Genomic DNA, 16,805 nt, shown 5'->3' with positions numbered 1-16,805 from the left:
GAGAAAAGGTTTAAACGCTGTGACGACCACCGACGGTGTGCAGTGAAGAAGTCATCAGTCCACGCCGGGTGCTAGGAAAACAAACAGATTTGCACCTAGGGCGTGCCAGAGAGGTGGTCGATTACCTCCCTTTCTCGCCTCTCAGCGCCGCCCTTGACGACTCGCCGCGGCCTCATCCTTTCATCATCCACCTCGTCAACCTTTTGGGGCGGCGGACCTCAAAGAGAGGAATGGAGGAGTGAGGATGGTAGTTTGGTGACTGTCCAATTCTGTCTCCGCATCATCTGCCTAATCTGCAGCCTGTGAGTGCATGCATGCTAACAAGAGAGAAGGCTCGTGAAAATTGTCGTGAAAGTTGGACTCCTGAGCGTAGTAGATTATTGTTTGTATGTTTGTATGTTTGTATGTTTGTATGTTTGTATGTTTGTATGTTTGTTTGTTTGTATGTATGTTTGCTTGTTTGTATGATTGTATGTGTTTTTCTTTCTTTCTGAAACACGTTTAGGGAATTCCCGCTTAGTGAATCAAAAGTATCGAATACTATTTCTAATTCTATCAAGATTAAGTGACATTGGTTAAAGGCACAGTAAGCCTCCCGTAAACCATCACAGAGCTCCCCGAGCGTCTAAATACAGTACAAGCATACTTCCATTTGAACGCTCACCGAACGGGAACATCCTGGCTGCTTTCTGTCGAGCGTGAGACATTTTCCAAGAATTTATTTTCGTGGACTTGGTCCTCTACAACAATGGCGCCTCGTTTTGGTGCTAGACCTAACTTTTAAAATCTAAATAATAAATTAACAGCTTGTTACACAAACATTCTTTAATCATAAAAGAATTCGTTTTTCATCAAGACAAGATCAGAACAATTCGAAGTTGTGAAAGTTTAAAAAAAGAAAAGCCCGGAAGCAGGGTCACGCAAGGGTCGTGGCAGACGACGGTTTTATCAGTGCAAATCGCCGTTCCTCTCAACAGTCAAAAGCCATCGCTAGAGTTCTTGTGAACCACAGCCGTTGTTTCGTGCATAAAAAACGTGCTTTTGTAGATAAGCTCACGTCGAGTCGCATTCAAATGACTAACTATGACGACTGCATTGTGAAAAGGGAAAACTGGATCACACGGGTTCACGATGGATCAGGGGTAAGATAAACCACGCAAAAATAAATTCTTTGAAAATTGTTCGCTCTTTACGGAGGGCACCTAGGATGTTCTCAATTGGTGAGTGTTTAAATGAAAGGGTGTTTGTACTGTGTGTAAAAGCCTGACCGTATCTGTGATGGTTTACGGGAGGCTTACTCTGCCTTTAAGCAAATGGACTTCTTCACACATGGCCCCAAAATACATATTTTTCTGTTCTGTTATGCAATGCAGGCCAACTCTGGAACACCTTGATTTGGCGGACGCCGCCTCAGGCGAAAACCGTGCATGCAACACCATGCTGATTAGACCTTTTTATGCAGAATGAGAATGGCCAAAGACCCAGTGAATGATGAGAAAAAAACCCGTTGACTGCGAATTCTGACTAATCACGCTGCATACTTTGTTTCAACCCCCCCCCCCCCCCCAAACATTTCCTCGCACAGAGTCACTTGTAGACCAGTGGTTATAACAACTACGGTTTAACCAAGCAGCTAAAAGACTACTCCCAACCCACCCAGCTCCCCAAACTCAACTTATTTCACATTACCTCGCACTAAGTCACTTCTGGACTAGCATTTATGACAACTACGAACTAACCAAGCCAAAAGACTACTCCCAGCCCAACCCACCCAACCCAGCTCTCCCAAAACGCAGCCAATTTTCTACCAGCAGCGTAACCGTAGTTTCGGCAAGTCGGTTCTGATCTACACGGTGGTGGTCAAAGTCGAGACTAATCCGCCAGGTAATTGGCGGGTCCTGTCCACTGTGGCCGGTCAAGCGCGTGGACACTTTCATCGGCCGTGCTGGCCATTATGCAAGGGAAGGACACGGGACATCACAGGCCAGTGGACCAACGAGTGGTGTCCACTCTATGCTTTCTCTATTCATTGGACGCTCGTTTTTACGGAGCACTGGACAAACAGAAAGTGTGGGGGGGGGGGATGGTCCCGAGTCTTTTAGAGGGTCGCCGCGAGGAGACTCTGGATATAGAGAAAACGTTGTTGTGTGTTCTGCAGAGAAGTTTACTGAAGGGGGGTACCCGTCTGAAGGATGAGGCTTGGAGGCTTGAAGGGGTGGGCGGGTAGCTGGGTGGGCGTTGGGAGGTACCGGTTGTGTAATCAGCTTCGTGAGTGTTCCTCGTGGTGCCTGCTGTTTGTGGGTGGTTGGTGGCGAGTAATGGGGGTTTGTGGGGGGTTGTTCTGTGTTGCTACCAATTCTGTCATAGCCTGGATTTGCGTCTGTCATATTTGTCATAAATTGAATATCGGTATTGTTCATGATTACAATGTCAATCGTTCTACGCTTAATTGGGAGGTACCGCTGTTTTAATTATCACGAACGTTTGCACGTGTGTCTTTTCCGGTATATCGGTCTAAACTTCACGTTATATTATGCTTCAAGCACATCACCAATATTTAGACTATGTTCAAACAGATCCTGCATTAATCATTTTTAAAGCAAGGCCCTCCAAGTGAAAGGTGTTCACGATTTGTAGACCACAGTAGATCTCCCAAGGCGTTTAAGTGGTGTAAGAGCATCCTTCCACTTTGAAACACACACACACACACGCACGCACACACACACACGCACACACACACACACACACTCACACACACACACACACACACGCACGCACACACACACACACACACACACACACACACACACACTCACACACACACACACACACACACACAATCTACAACATGGGCACTTTCTATATAATTATATGTAGAGTGGGATATTTTGTGTTGACTTCATTTCGTAACTGACATGCACCAACCTCAATCTTTGTTATGCACATACATGTTCCAGTCTTCACAAAAAGCAGCCAATGTGTTGATTTGTTGTATGTGTGCATGTAAGTGGAAGAATGCTCTTATCTCTTGTTTAAAGCTGGACAGATCTGAGGTGCTGCATGTACATGATCGTTAACGCTGGAAAGAAGGTATCTTTAACGAAGTTCTTGTCGAGCAATAGGAGAGAATAATGCAATAAAGAACTTTCTGTGAGTTTGATTGGGTTTTTTTCCGCACAAGTTTATTTATTTTCGGTGCTTCTGACCTTTCTTTGAATTTTCTTTATTTAACCCGTTGATACCATCATAATGCATAATGCAAAACACCGTGACGTCATCATGTAACACATGTCACCTTTTTACAGGCGAAAAAGCGCCAATATGTCCTGCTGAGTTTTGAGGTTCCTCAAAGACGTCTTGACGACCTCCTGCTGTTGTACCCGTTCCGTGTTAACACAGTAAAGAGGTTGCTGATGCTTAGAACTCATTACGTCAAGAGGTCACTGAGGATTGTCCATTATCCGACGCTCCTGAAAGAGTTGCGGAGAAAAGGAGGGGGTGGGGCAACACAAGTGGCAACAAATCTGTTGCCAAGCGTTTGAAGCTCTAGCTCGTGAAGAGGATCTTCGTCAGCGTTTGATGAATTTCTGTTCTTTCTTCTTCTGTTTGTCTGTCTGTCTGCCTGTCTTTTTTTCCGTGTCTTTCTTTCTTTCTTACTTTCTTTCTTTCTTTTCTTCTTTCTTATTCTCTTTTGTTTGTTTGTTTGTTTGTTTGTTTCTTTTTTTCTCTCTCTCTCTTTCATTTGTTTCTTTGTTTCTTAATTTTTTTTTTCTTGCTATCAAAATTTTTTGGATTATTTGTAATCGTGTCTTGTCATGAACAAGGTGAGACATTCCAAATGACACAACAAAGTGTACAATTGTTACAAATCTCTTTTGTGCGTTTCTGCTCCTGCTGTCGTTTTGAGTTTACTTTATTTTTTCTTACTCGTATATAAAAAGGGTATACTATTTCATATGTAAACGATAAAGTCAGCCACTACAGATCTGTCCGGAATAATTAATCAAATTAAAACATCATTCCGAGCCACTCTGCATGCCATATACCGATATCTACAGCCTATCCGCTTCCGCTAAACTTGAAGGGTGGTAGTTTTGGCTAAATTAATCTGCAAATTGACATAAATGTCATTTACAAAAATTCATTCAGCTAAAATTCACCACACTGCACAGGAAGCAACTAAGCTGTAGATTGTTGGTTCGTGTTTGAGTGGAAGGATGTTGTTATCTCATGTAAAAGAATGGCAGATCTGTGGTGGTTTACATGATTGTTTAGAGGGATTTTTAAAAAGTTAAATGGGCCCTATCTCCTTGTTCGTCATGTCCTAAACAGTAACTGTTACTGGCAGCATGATCTATTTCAAATTGTTTAAACTTTATTTCCCTCGTTTTGTTGCTGGATAATGTCTTCATAATATCATTGTTGTTGTTGTTGGTGGTGGTGGTGGTAGTGGTGGTGGTGGTGGTGGTGGTGGTGTTGTTGTTGTTGTTGTTGTTGTTGTTGTTTTCTCTCCTGTATTTTATATCCATTATACATTCAGCCTACACATTACTCCAGACTGTCTATGTAATACGTTAACATGATACTGCTGACCAGATACAGGTTTTTTTCAATTAAAAGTTTGATTTTCTTGCCTTATACAGATATTTACGAAAAGAAAACAGTTGCTGCGATGTTAAACAAAAATTAAAAATTGAACACAGGAAAAAAACAAACCCATAAACACTATAGAATAAATCAGTTGGTTTTTTTACTTGTTTTGTTTTATGCGTAAACATGCAAAGCAAAAGGCACACTGATCTTTAGACAAAGAGAAAAAAGTTTGGAGATGCAGGGTATCGATCCCCGTACTTCTCACATGCTAAGCGAGCGCTCTACCATCTGAGCTACATCCCCTTCTGCGTCAAGCGTGTGGATTTCACCCCAAAGTTTCTCCGTCAGAAGAATGTTCGTCAGAATAGGCTTAGTTATATGAAGTCGCCCTCTGTTCGACCAAGTCACGAGTACAATCCCTTGTATGTATTTTCTTTCAATGAAAGGTTTGATTTTCTAGCCTTATACAAATATTTACGAAAAGAGAACAGTTGCTGCAATTTGAACATGACTAAAAGACACAAGAACAAACACAGGACAATACAACAACACACACTATTAAATAATCTATGTTTTTTTCAGTTTTACTTGTTTTGTTGTATGCGTAAACATGCACTATAAAAAGGCACACTGATCATTAGACAAAGAGAAAAATAGTTTGGAGCTCTGAGCTCTGAGCCATCTGAGTTACATACCCCCTCTCCTGGTAGAGGATTTAACCACAAACTTTCTCCGTCAGAAGAATGTTCGTCAGAATAGGCTTAATTATATGAAGTCGCACTGTTCAACCAAGTCACGAGTACAATCCTTTGTATGTACTGTCCTTTGTATGTATTTTCTTTCAATGAAAGGTTTTATTTTCTAGCCTTATACAGATATTTATGAAAAGAGAACAGTAGGCCTACTTGCAATGTTAACATGACTGAAAGTAACAAGAAACAAATCGCGTAAGGCGAAAATACAACATTTAGTCAAGCTGTCGAACTCACAGAATGAAACTGAACGCAATGCAGTTTTTCAGCAAGACCGTATACTCGTAGCATCGTCAGTCCACCGCTCGTGGCAAAGGCAGTGAAATTGACAAGAAGAGCGGGGTAGTAGTTGTGCTGAGAAGGATAGCACGCTTTTCTGTACCTCTCTTCGTTTTAACTTTCTGAGCGTGTTTTTTTTTTTAATCCAAACATATCATATCTATATACGACGGGCGCTGTGGCGGGGTGGTAAGACGTCGGCCTCTTAATTGGAAGGTCGAGGGTTCGAATCCCGGTCGCGGCCGCCTGGTGGGTTAAGTGTGGAGATTTTTTCGATCTCCCAGGTCAACTTATGTGCAGACCTGCAAGTGGCTTATGCCACTTCGTGTGTACACTCACGTGTGTACAAGACCAAGTACGCACGGAAAAGATCCTGTAATCCATGTCAGAGTTCGGTGGGTTATAGAAACACGAAAATATCCAGCATGCTTCCTCCGAAAGCGGCGTATGGCTGCCTTAATGGCGGGGTAAAAACGGTCATACACGTAAAATTCCACTTCCTGGAATCAGGAACCAACAAGGAATAAGATGAAAGTGTTTTTTGATCATAATTTTTATATTTTTAATTTTCAGAGCTTGTTTTTAATCCAAATATAACATATTTATATGTTTTTGGAATCAGAAAATAATGAAGAATAAGATGAACGTAAAATTGGATCGTTTTATAAATTTTTTTTATTTTTTTACAATTTTCAGATTTTTAATGACCAAAGTCATTAATTAATTTTTAAGCCACCAAGCTGAAATGCAATACCGAAGTCCGGCCTTCGTCGAAGATTGCTTGGCCAAAATTTCAATCAATTTGATTGAAAAATGAGGGTGTGACAGTGCCGCCTCAACTTTTACAAAAAGCCGGATATGACGTCATCAAAGATATTTATCGAAAAAAAGAAAAAAAAACATCCGGGGATATCATTTCCAGGAACTTTCATGTCAAATTTCATAAAGATCGGTCCAGTAGTTTGGTCTGAATCGCACTACACACACACACGCACAGACACACACACACTCACACACACACACACACACACACACACACACACACACACACACACACACACACACACACACACACACACACACACACACACACTCATACACCACCACCCTCGTCTCGATTCCCGGTCTATCTTAAAACATTTAGTCAGAACTTGACTAAATGTAAAAAGAAAAGAAAAAGAAAAAATATATAAAATAATCTGGTTTTTTCTTCTGTTTTATCGGTCTAGTAGTTTAGTCTGAATCGCTCTACACACACACACACGCACAGACACACACACACACACACACACACACACACACACACACACACACACACACACACACACACACACACACACACCACGACCCTCGTCTCGATTTCCCCTCTATGTTAAAACATTTGGTCAAAACTTGACCAAATGTAAAAAGAAAAGAAAAGAAAAAGAAACAAATATAAAATAGTCTGTTTTTTTCTTCTGTTTTATCGGTCTAGTAGTTTAGTCTGAATCGCTCTACACACACACACACAAGCACAGACAGACACACAGACACACACACACACACACACACACACACCACGCACAGACAGACGCACACACACACACACACATACACCACGACCCTCGTCTCGATTCCCCGTCTATGTTAAAACATTTAGTCAAAACTTGACTAAATGTAAAAAGAAAAGAAAAGAAAAAAAATATATATAAAATAATCTGTTTTTTTCTTCTGTTTTTCGTGTCATGCACTGTAAAAAGGGACACTGATCATTAGACAAAGAGAAAAAAAAACGTTTGGAGATGCAGGGTATCGATCCCCGTACCTCTCACATGCTAAGCGAGCGCTCTACCATCTGAGCTACATCCCCTTCTTCTGAGGTACTGTACAGTGAACAACAATATTTCCTCGTCAGAAGAGTTTTCGTCAGAATATGCCTTGTTATTTGTATGAAGTCTCACTGTTCGACCAAGTCACGAGTCAAGAAATGGAATATAACGGCAAGCACAGGCAAACATCCTCTGTGTGTGTGTGTGTGTGTGTGTGTGTGTGTGTGTGTGTGTGTGTGTGTGTGTGTGTGTGTGTGTGTGTGTGTGTGTGTGTGTTTTGTTATTCAACATCGCCGTGAGCTTGGTGAGAACGGGCGTTTGATAAGTGTTCATTATCATTCTTATTCTTAATGAAATAAAATAAAAAAAGAAGTGAAAAAGGAGCAAGAAAAATTTAGACACGGGATTATGAAGTACAATGATTATTCCGAGGGAAAAAAAGGCTTGGAGATGCAGGGTATCGATCCCCGTACCTCTCACATGCTAAGCGAGCGCTCTACCATCTGAGCTACATCCCCTTCTCCTTTAACAACAAATTTCCCCGTCAGAAGAACTTTTCAGAATAGGCTTAGTTATTTGTATGAAATCAGCACTGTGCGACCAAGTCACGAGTCATAAAATTAAAAATAGCTTACTTTACGGTTTTAGTTTGGTTTGGTTTAACTTGGTTTGGTTTAACTTGGTTTGGTTTAACTTGGTTTGCCTGGGTTTGCCTGGGTTTGCCTTGCGTTTTTGTTTTCTTTCTTTCTTTTTATATTTAGTCAAGTTTTGACTAAATGTTTTAACGTAGAGGGGGAATCGAGACGAGGGTCGTGGTGTATGTGTGTGTGTGTGTGTGTGTGTGTGTGTGTGTGTGTGTGTGTGTGTGTGTGTGTGTGTGTCTGTGTCTGTGTGTCTGTGAGTGTGTGTGTGTAGAGCGATTCAGACTAAACTACTGGACCGATCTTTATGACATTTGACATGAGAGTTCCTGGGAATGATATCCCCGGAGGTTTTTTTTTCTTTTTTTCCATAAATGTCTTTGATGACGTCATATCCGGCTTTTTGTAAAAGTTGAGGCGGCACTGTCACACCCTCATTTTTCAATCAAATTGATTGAAATTTTGGCCAAGCAATCTTCGACAAAGGCCGGACTTCGGTATTGCATTTCAGCTTGGTGGCTTAAAAATTAATTAATGACTTTGGTCATTAAAAATATGAAAATTGTAAAAAAAACAAAGTTTTTATAAAACGATCCAAGGTTACGTTCATGTTATTCTTCATCATTTCCTGATTTCAAAAAACATATAAATATGTTATATTTGGATTAAAAACAAGCTCTGAAAATTAAAAATGTAAAAATTATGATCAAAATTAAATTTTCGAAATCAATTTAAAAACACTTTCATTTTATTCCTTGTCGGTTCCTGATTCCAAAAACATATAGATATGATATGTTTGGATTAAAAAACACGCTCAGAAAGTTAAAACGAAGAGAGGTACAGTAAAGCGTGCTATGAAGCACAGCGCAACCGCTACCGCGCCAAACTGGCTCGTCACTTTCACTGCCTTTTGCACTAGCGGCGGACTACGTTCAGTTTCATTCTGTGAGTTCCACAGCTTGACTAAATGTAGTTATTTCGCCTAACGCGACTTGTTTTTTCTTCTTTTCTTTCCGTCCTTTTTTGCCCATTTCATTTTGTTACGTTTCGTTTCGGTTTTGATTTCATTGAAGTTGTAGTGACTATTCGGGACACGAAGTGTTAATACATTAATTTTACAACATTTCAATCATGCAGCTTATATTAGCTAAGTCGACAGAATGATGCCCTAAAGTTTTGTACTGACAGAAAATGTTTGTTCGAAAAGCTTAGGTATCTGACCTTTTTTATCTTCTTGTTTTTGTTTTTGTTTTTGTTTTTGTTGTTGTTGTTGTTGTTGTTGTTGTTGTTGTTGTTGTTGTTGTTGTTGTTGTTGTTGTTGTTGTTGTTGTTGTTGTTACTTCGAAAGCCGCTCCCTCTCTTCCCGTCCGAGTCCACACCTTTCATTCTTCAAGTTTGTTTTCAAAAGTGCACAAATTGCATTGGGTTTTATTTGTTGTTGAATGTATAAAATGTGTGTTGACAACGAAAGTATGTATGGCTCGTGGATTTATGGTACATGAACTTTGACGGCAGAAAGTGCCCTTTTTATCCTATTTTATTTTGTATTTTATCTTATTTTGGGGGGTCACTTTATTGCAGTTGACAAGAAACTGCATGCAGGTCTTGAAGAAACAGAATTCCATTAAACAAAGATTACGATTTAATGGTGGGCCTTTGTTTCTTTTACCTATCTTTTCTTTGACAAAACAAAAATCATCAAACATACAGACAAACAAGGAATTAAGGAAGCGTTGCCGAGTCCCTTGGAGAACATTATTCAACGATGACAATTGTGACAAACTGGAGGTGACTTTTATGATTCTGAGCGCCGTCTTTCGTCGACACACGACCTCTCGTCAGAAACGGCTTTCAGTTTCACAACCTCCCTACGGTTTGGTCGATTATCTTTAGCTAAAGGAGCGAATCGCTTTGCAAATGGGCGAAATGTAGCAGATATCAGCGGTTATACCATCTCTATCTTGTGCAACGACAGGGTGCATCTTTCGCTACATCCATCACTCCTATCTCGTTCTTAACACGAACTGATTCGAAAACCACCATCGGTTATCATCCCGCAACTTAGGTAGCGCCTCGGTCACGAGATTTGTGCGCAGGTCGGGTTTACGGCGGCGCAACATCAGAGTGCTAATTTCGCGATTATCGAGGGGAGATAAGAGGCTGTTAATTAGTGCTTTAATCAAACCGGAGCAGAGGAAGAGCGAGGTCGAATGTCGATCCGAAGAATCAGACTCATCCGTCTCAGAAATGGACCGCAGGCAAAGAGGGCATTGTGAAGAAATTGACTGCGACACCTCAGTCGCGGGCTTGCTGTTAGTGTTAGAAAACTGAGACCTGCCGATCGACCTGTTCCGTTGAATGAACGGCTCCCCTGATGCAATGGTAGAGCCTGCAGCGCTTTGATCGTTTATCTGTCGCGTTCTCGCCTCGTGTTCGTGTATTGATGTTGATGGCGATGGGCGATAGAAGCTGAGATGTCATTGGAGACTCGTAATCCGTGAAACCACTGAACCTCACCGCCACCTCGGGTGCTGTGAGGAAATGAGTTGAACACTGCTGTTTGTATTTCTCTTGTTCTTTTCTGTTTCTGCCGTCGGCTGCCATCGTTCGCAGGTCCCGTTGAGGGACAATCGTTTTAAACCAACGAGTGGGCTTATTCACGGCACCTCAAACTTTTTTACTCGCGTATCTTCTTATATGATGTAGGCCTATTCCATGTATCCGAAACGGAGTTTTGAAAATAATGGTGCGCTGCGTATAAGTAATATAGCCAAAGAGAAAACGGACGCTAAATCTATAAAGTAATCTGAATTGAAGTTGGAGATGCAACGTCAATGTGAACGTTTCACCTCTGAGTATAAATGTGTAAGTGCGAATGCCATTTTCGATTTGCTTTCTCTCAAAGTCATAATATTTGTTTATATGTAAACAATGTTCTCCATTGGCAGATTGGTTTATTTTTTCTTTTGGCAATTAATTCTCAAGCATATGAAGTCTTGACATCTAAATATAGCCTAAAAAGAAATATAAATGAAATGTCTGACTCTCTATATTCTGTCAATAGAACCTTTTCCTGCAAGGCGGCCAAAGTATAGTTTTTGTTGATTATTTTCTTTTATCAATTTTGCTCTCGTTTCATTTTATGTTTGTGTCTGTGTGCATGTGCATGAATAAGTACACGCACCGTCGCGCGAGTTACGTTCTATGCACGTGTAACAACGGACAACGCTGGCATACGTTCACGAATTAAATTGCAAAGGCCTATTCCAAAACTCAGCCAAGCACCCATCACTGAAAAAGAAACATTGTGCCTTTTTTGTTAGGTCGTCAAGTGATGCGCATCGATGCGAAGCGTCGTCAAAAACCTCTCTCCGACTCAACGGAGTGTTTTCATTTGTCGGTTGGCCGTGACGTCGGAAGTGTTGACTGCTGAAGAAATCGTGCTGATTGTTTTTGGACTGCGCGTGTTGTCTCGGCGAGCTCAGCGCTGTTCCAACACCTGTTCTCACGCCTGTCAACGTGATCGTCATTTATCAGTCTCGCGCGAGCAGAGTTCGAGAAGCTGTTGGATTATTTCAACATACTCTTTCAGCAAGGGGATTTGACATCGTGAGAATGTCCCCCTCTATAGCTGGCAGCATTTACTGCGAAGGTATGCAGGGTCTGGATTAAGCTGACTGTCTTCACTGGCACCTTTGGCATCAATGTTGACGGTAACAGACAACAACAAAAATGTACAAGAAAGCGTATACCTGACTAGTCTTTGACATCAGTGAGAGGAGTGAGACAAGCGGTCACCGTACAGATCAGATAGTATTAGTTCACAATCCGGTGCTGACACGCTAGTCAGTATTACTTACCTGATTGTAAACGAAAAACGCAGCAAATACTTGCAAATGTATTCTTTCACCAATAAAACTAGTCAAGAATTGATCCCGATCAACAAAGAAACAAAGAAACAAACAAAACACACAAGCAAACAAACACACACACACACACACACACACACACACACACACACACACACACACACACACATAAACACACACACATAAACACACACACACACACACACACACACACACACACACACACACACACACACACACACACACACATTAAATAATAAACACACAGGCTAATAAACAAAACAAACCAGCTGAAGACTAAACCTCTAAAAAAAAATTTAAAAAATGCACCTGATCGTAGTTAAAGTAGCTTTAATATTCTTAATACTAGAATTTATATAGTGGAATACAAGTTCAGTAAAACCTCAAAAGCATGCGAAGAAAACATAATCATGACCGGTTATATATACATAGTATATGAAATTATATTAAGACGTAATTCTCTTTATTTATTCTTTAATTATGTATTTTATTAAATTAATTAATTAATTCATTCATTCATTTATTTATGTATGTAAAAACTAGCCAAAGCTATATAACCTTCACTTACCAATTTGTTTTTATATTCATATCCTATCCTAGAGAGAGAAGTCAGAAGTCAGAATGTTTTTTGCTTAAGCTATGAGCCCATTGCAAAGGTGGGGTGGATTGGGGAGGGGTATTTGTTCACTCGATCAAATATCGAAACTGAATCCGAAAGTTGACGTACATCAAGTAGCACGAACAGCGTCTGACTAGAATTCCATGCAAGTCAGGTATTTACAGTTCAATCTTTTGCGGTTTTAAAGAGAGAGGGGCAGAGAGAGGGAGAGAGAGAGAGAAATAAAAGAAGAGAGGGAGAGCGAGAGAGAGAGAGAAAAAGAAAAGAGAGAGAGAGAGAGAGAGAGCGGAGGTTAAAACAAGGTGCATACAATTCACCCCAACACATCCTGCATGAGCATCTGTACTCTGAGAGATAAAAAAAGGATATGAGTATAACATAAGCAATAACACAGAAAGGAAGCAAAACTATACGATGTATTCAACAGTCAGTGGATGTAACGGAAACGGTATTTTATAGCATGTAATTTGGCAATCTCAAAGAAATAATTTCTATAATAATTTTCAAATATTCACGTTCATTGCAAAATATGTAATACCGACCTCTGCCAATATACGGGTCTAAAACATATATAGTTTGAGCGAGGGGTGGTAGTTAAAAAAAAATATTTACAACAATATTCCATAATAGTGAAAACTGCATGAACTGGCTTAGAACAGAATGTGTATTGGTACTGGATCGTTCTTTCACCTGTACTCAATTCAGGTTTGAGAAGTTATTGCGTTCGTAAGCCGAGTTTTCATATACAAATATAGCATTGCTAGAAATTTCAATAGTTGCAATGCACAATACCCCGCCTCTAAATTGTGTTCACGTGACGCTCATGGTTTGTCTTTTTGCATTTATCCTCAACATTTAGGGGATATTTTATGCGTGCAAATGTTGACCGTTAAAGAAAAAGATAAACAAAAACAAAATCTAAACTTTTATTTTTCTTCCCAGAGTGTCTGACAAAAAAACAAATCAGTCTGCAGTAATTCGACACCCCCAGCAACCCAAAATACATTCAGAAGATGATAAAACAAAAACTCGCTGGTTTAATCATAGCAGATATTGTTACGCAACGCTCATTAGGCATTATTTCCTCAATATGAATCATCCTGCAGCAGCAGCTTTTCATCCGAAAACAAGCGAATTAACTGATCTTCAATCTTCTCGTCTCACACGAAGGAAAAACAATCCCAAGCCAAACAACTTGAGACAAGCAACACACTCCCCTAACAAGTTTGAGAGAAACAAGCTAAAAGAAGAAGTGTGTCCGATGTTCATTTCTCTCGTTCATCTAGCTTCAGTAAACAGGAGATTACAACTCAAAGAGGAGGGGGGTAGCATCACCCCCTTCCTGCAGCTCCGCCACATTTTCTCGGTGTGTAATTCTAGAAAACAAAGCCAGAACGCCTCAAATTCGGCACCGAATTGTCACCGCCGACAGTTTAGAATCTGTCAAGCCCACCCCCGGACACCCCCCTTCCCTCCCACTGGGACCAGCCCTCTTTGGAGTCTGGCCGAGGTAGACCATGATTGTAGAGTAGCGCTCAATCAATCATGCAGAGAGGGCGGTTTTCATTGGCTGAGAGCGCGGCGATGGCGGCCGTTCGCTGACGAGGGGGCGCGCTTCGGGGGCGTGTCCGAGCGATCAGAAAACATTTCAGCCGTGCTGACCGCGCGACTCAGTGAGTTTATTCAGTTACAACCAAAGCTGAAGCCCACTCTTGTTGTGTTGCCTCCACAGACTGACAAGTCGACAGTTTTTTCTTGCGTTATTGTTACTGTTCGCAAGTGGACATTTGGGAGTTAGTGTGCAAGGTTTGCGCCTGCTTATCCGTGTGATCCTATAGCGAAGTCTTCGCCGTCGGTATCTCATCTACGCCTTCTTCATGCAGTCGCACCTGCTTTCTACTACTGATTCTTCAACTGCTGCTGTTACTGCTGTTGCGGCTGCTGTTACTGCTTCGGAAACCTTGAGACCAGTTGCTTCCAGAGGTTGTTGTCTTAATACTCTGTTGTCTGTCAGTCCTGTTGTTGTCTGACACTGTCAACTAACACCTGATCTGGTCCGGGGGTTTAGTCGGAACATGGCTACAACTTTGCTGGGGGTGAGTGTGCACCTTAATTGTCTTGTGTCAATATACTTACCTGTGTTGTTCCCCTGAAAAGTCACCAGTGTGTGATTTGTGGTTTTTTTTTGTGTGTGACGCATTCTTGGTTTGTGCCCTATTAACCCTGAGTGCCGTAACAACTGACAACGAATCATGCAGTCTTGTCTTTCTTTCTTTTTTTAAGGTGTGTGAAATTTTATTTATCGATCATCCGAGATCGATCCTTGTTAAACTGACACATCGAGACTTGAATTGATAACACGGTCTTACTTAGGTGGTTTAAACCTGCAGTTTCAACTGATTTGCTGCTGAGCTTAAACAGAGCACTGGACGTAGATAAAAACAATAACAACATCAAAAGCTGATTACAGGTATAACACATATATATAGCTGTCTGTGCGCGTGATTCCATGTGTATACATTTTTTTATACCTGCTTATGGTTTGAACACTCGTGATGACTTCCACATTTTAATACTATGACAGTTCCGAATACCATCCTTCCTGTGTCCATGGATTTTATCTAACGCGCCTTTGTGAAAGTTTGGAAAAATATTGGACGAAAAAAAGAAAAAAAGAAAGGAAAGAAAACAGTAATCGACTTACAAGAGGCTTCAATTATAATGCCATACATGTTTACTTGTTTGTTATTATTATATACATACAGACGAATTACGACGCTGTTAACCTGTAAATTTGATCCCCCCCCCTCCCCACCGTGTTTTGTTTTTTTGGTGGAAAATTATTCTTAGCCTAAGGTCAGGTCATAAAGCTCATGCATCCTGCAGCCTTTTGAATCGTGTTATTTGTGTCATTCTTTAGTATAACCAAGGAGTAACCTCGTTCAATGGGATGTGAAAAAACTGTTAGATGAACTCTTGCATTATCTATACCTCACGAACCTTGTATACTGACACACATACAGATTCGTAAGTATAATGGCCACTTTCCCATGAAAAGGACGTTTCCATGCATAAAAGATACATTCCCTACAAAAACAGGTTTTCGCCTTATGCATACATTGACTAGTTGTCTCTGTTTATGGCTATAACCCCCATGCAGATATGGACACAAACCCGCTAAAGTAAAGTTAACATTTCCTCCGTTACCATAGCACATTACAATTCCAAGGTGAAGTAAGACTTATATAGCATCTAACCTGTCAGAGACACGTATAATGTATATCGATCAAAATGTCCTGCACTGGTTTTAAGATATAAACTTGTCAACTTCCCCTTTTGAATTTGTTTTAAGTGTCTTTAAAAACTTGGCCAATATACACTGTGTCTAATTGAATTTTTAAAATCTAAAATTTCAAAAAGACTACCTTTAGTATACAAAATGACAGTTACATGTACTTTTTATTTGTGGGCAAAGTTATCAAGCAAGCTGATAGCTATAAATTACACCGCTTCAACGCAACCCATACATTCTCTCCTGCAAATGAAAGACGGCGCCTGATGCAAAAATACCGTATAGAATTTTAGAGAAAAAAAGTCTAATTAAGTGAATTCGATTTATTTTTGCGCAGAAGTGGAATTATCGATTCTGCTTGCAGAGACTGCAGTAGGATGTGAAGCGCACACTGATCGAATTTCCGCCACAAACAAGTTCTCTGCACAAAAATCTATTATTTAATGAATGATGGTGCAATAGGCTTCAAGCAGTTTTCATGCATGCCCGACAAAACAATTGATGCGTTTGTTTATGGGGTAAACTGTCAATAAGGTTATTTAGCTCTGCGTGCACTAACGTGCTTATTGAGACGCCTGATACAATCTGTATTCATCGCCAACACAAAACAGAAATAAAATGTGAACGCGGTTGGCTTACTCTATATATTTCTTTTAAGCAAGATGGGATTCATCTGAATCATGAAACAGCAATAAAAAGAAAACTAATTTGGTCACGAACGCGTATATTATTTTGGTCCGAAAAAATACATTACCATTACACGGATAATTATAGTGTTGGACGTAACAAGACCACAATATACTATTTATTTTGATATACTTACATATATACCCTCTTTTAATATGCACGGATATACACTCACTTTATATATTAAAACAAAATCTGCTTACCGTGCATCCTTGTAACATATTTAATCTTGCATTGTCAACAT

General features: G+C 40.4%; 1 protein-coding gene, 1 long non-coding RNA gene and 2 other non-coding genes across 4 annotated transcripts in view; 2 read left to right on the top strand and 2 right to left on the bottom strand.

Annotated features, from left to right (window-relative positions):
- The window catches only part of LOC138959462 (uncharacterized), a 381,943-nt gene that overhangs the window by 206,018 nt on the left and 159,120 nt on the right, over positions 1–16,805 (top strand). The window lies entirely within an intron of this gene.
- On the bottom strand, positions 7,401–7,473 carry Trnaa-agc (transfer RNA alanine (anticodon AGC)). Its single transcript has one exon. It is a non-coding gene; the product is annotated as a tRNA-Ala (tRNA).
- On the bottom strand, positions 7,878–7,950 carry Trnaa-agc (transfer RNA alanine (anticodon AGC)). Its single transcript has one exon. It is a non-coding gene; the product is annotated as a tRNA-Ala (tRNA).
- LOC138959448 (transcription factor Sp9-like) overlaps positions 14,273–16,805 on the top strand; it is a 45,664-nt gene continuing 43,131 nt past the window's right edge. Inside the window, exon 1 of the mRNA XM_070330948.1 lies at positions 14,273–14,678. Within this exon, the coding sequence (XP_070187049.1) occupies positions 14,658–14,678 (21 nt within the window). The 5' untranslated portion in view covers positions 14,273–14,657. The remainder of the gene's footprint in view (positions 14,679–16,805) is intronic.

This window comes from Littorina saxatilis, linkage group LG2 (genome assembly GCF_037325665.1).
Source record: "Littorina saxatilis isolate snail1 linkage group LG2, US_GU_Lsax_2.0, whole genome shotgun sequence".
In the NCBI taxonomy this organism is placed as follows: Eukaryota; Metazoa; Mollusca; class Gastropoda; order Littorinimorpha; family Littorinidae; genus Littorina; species Littorina saxatilis.
The sequence above is the reverse complement of the archived record's forward strand: the minus strand, read 5'-3'. Positions and strand labels throughout refer to the sequence as shown.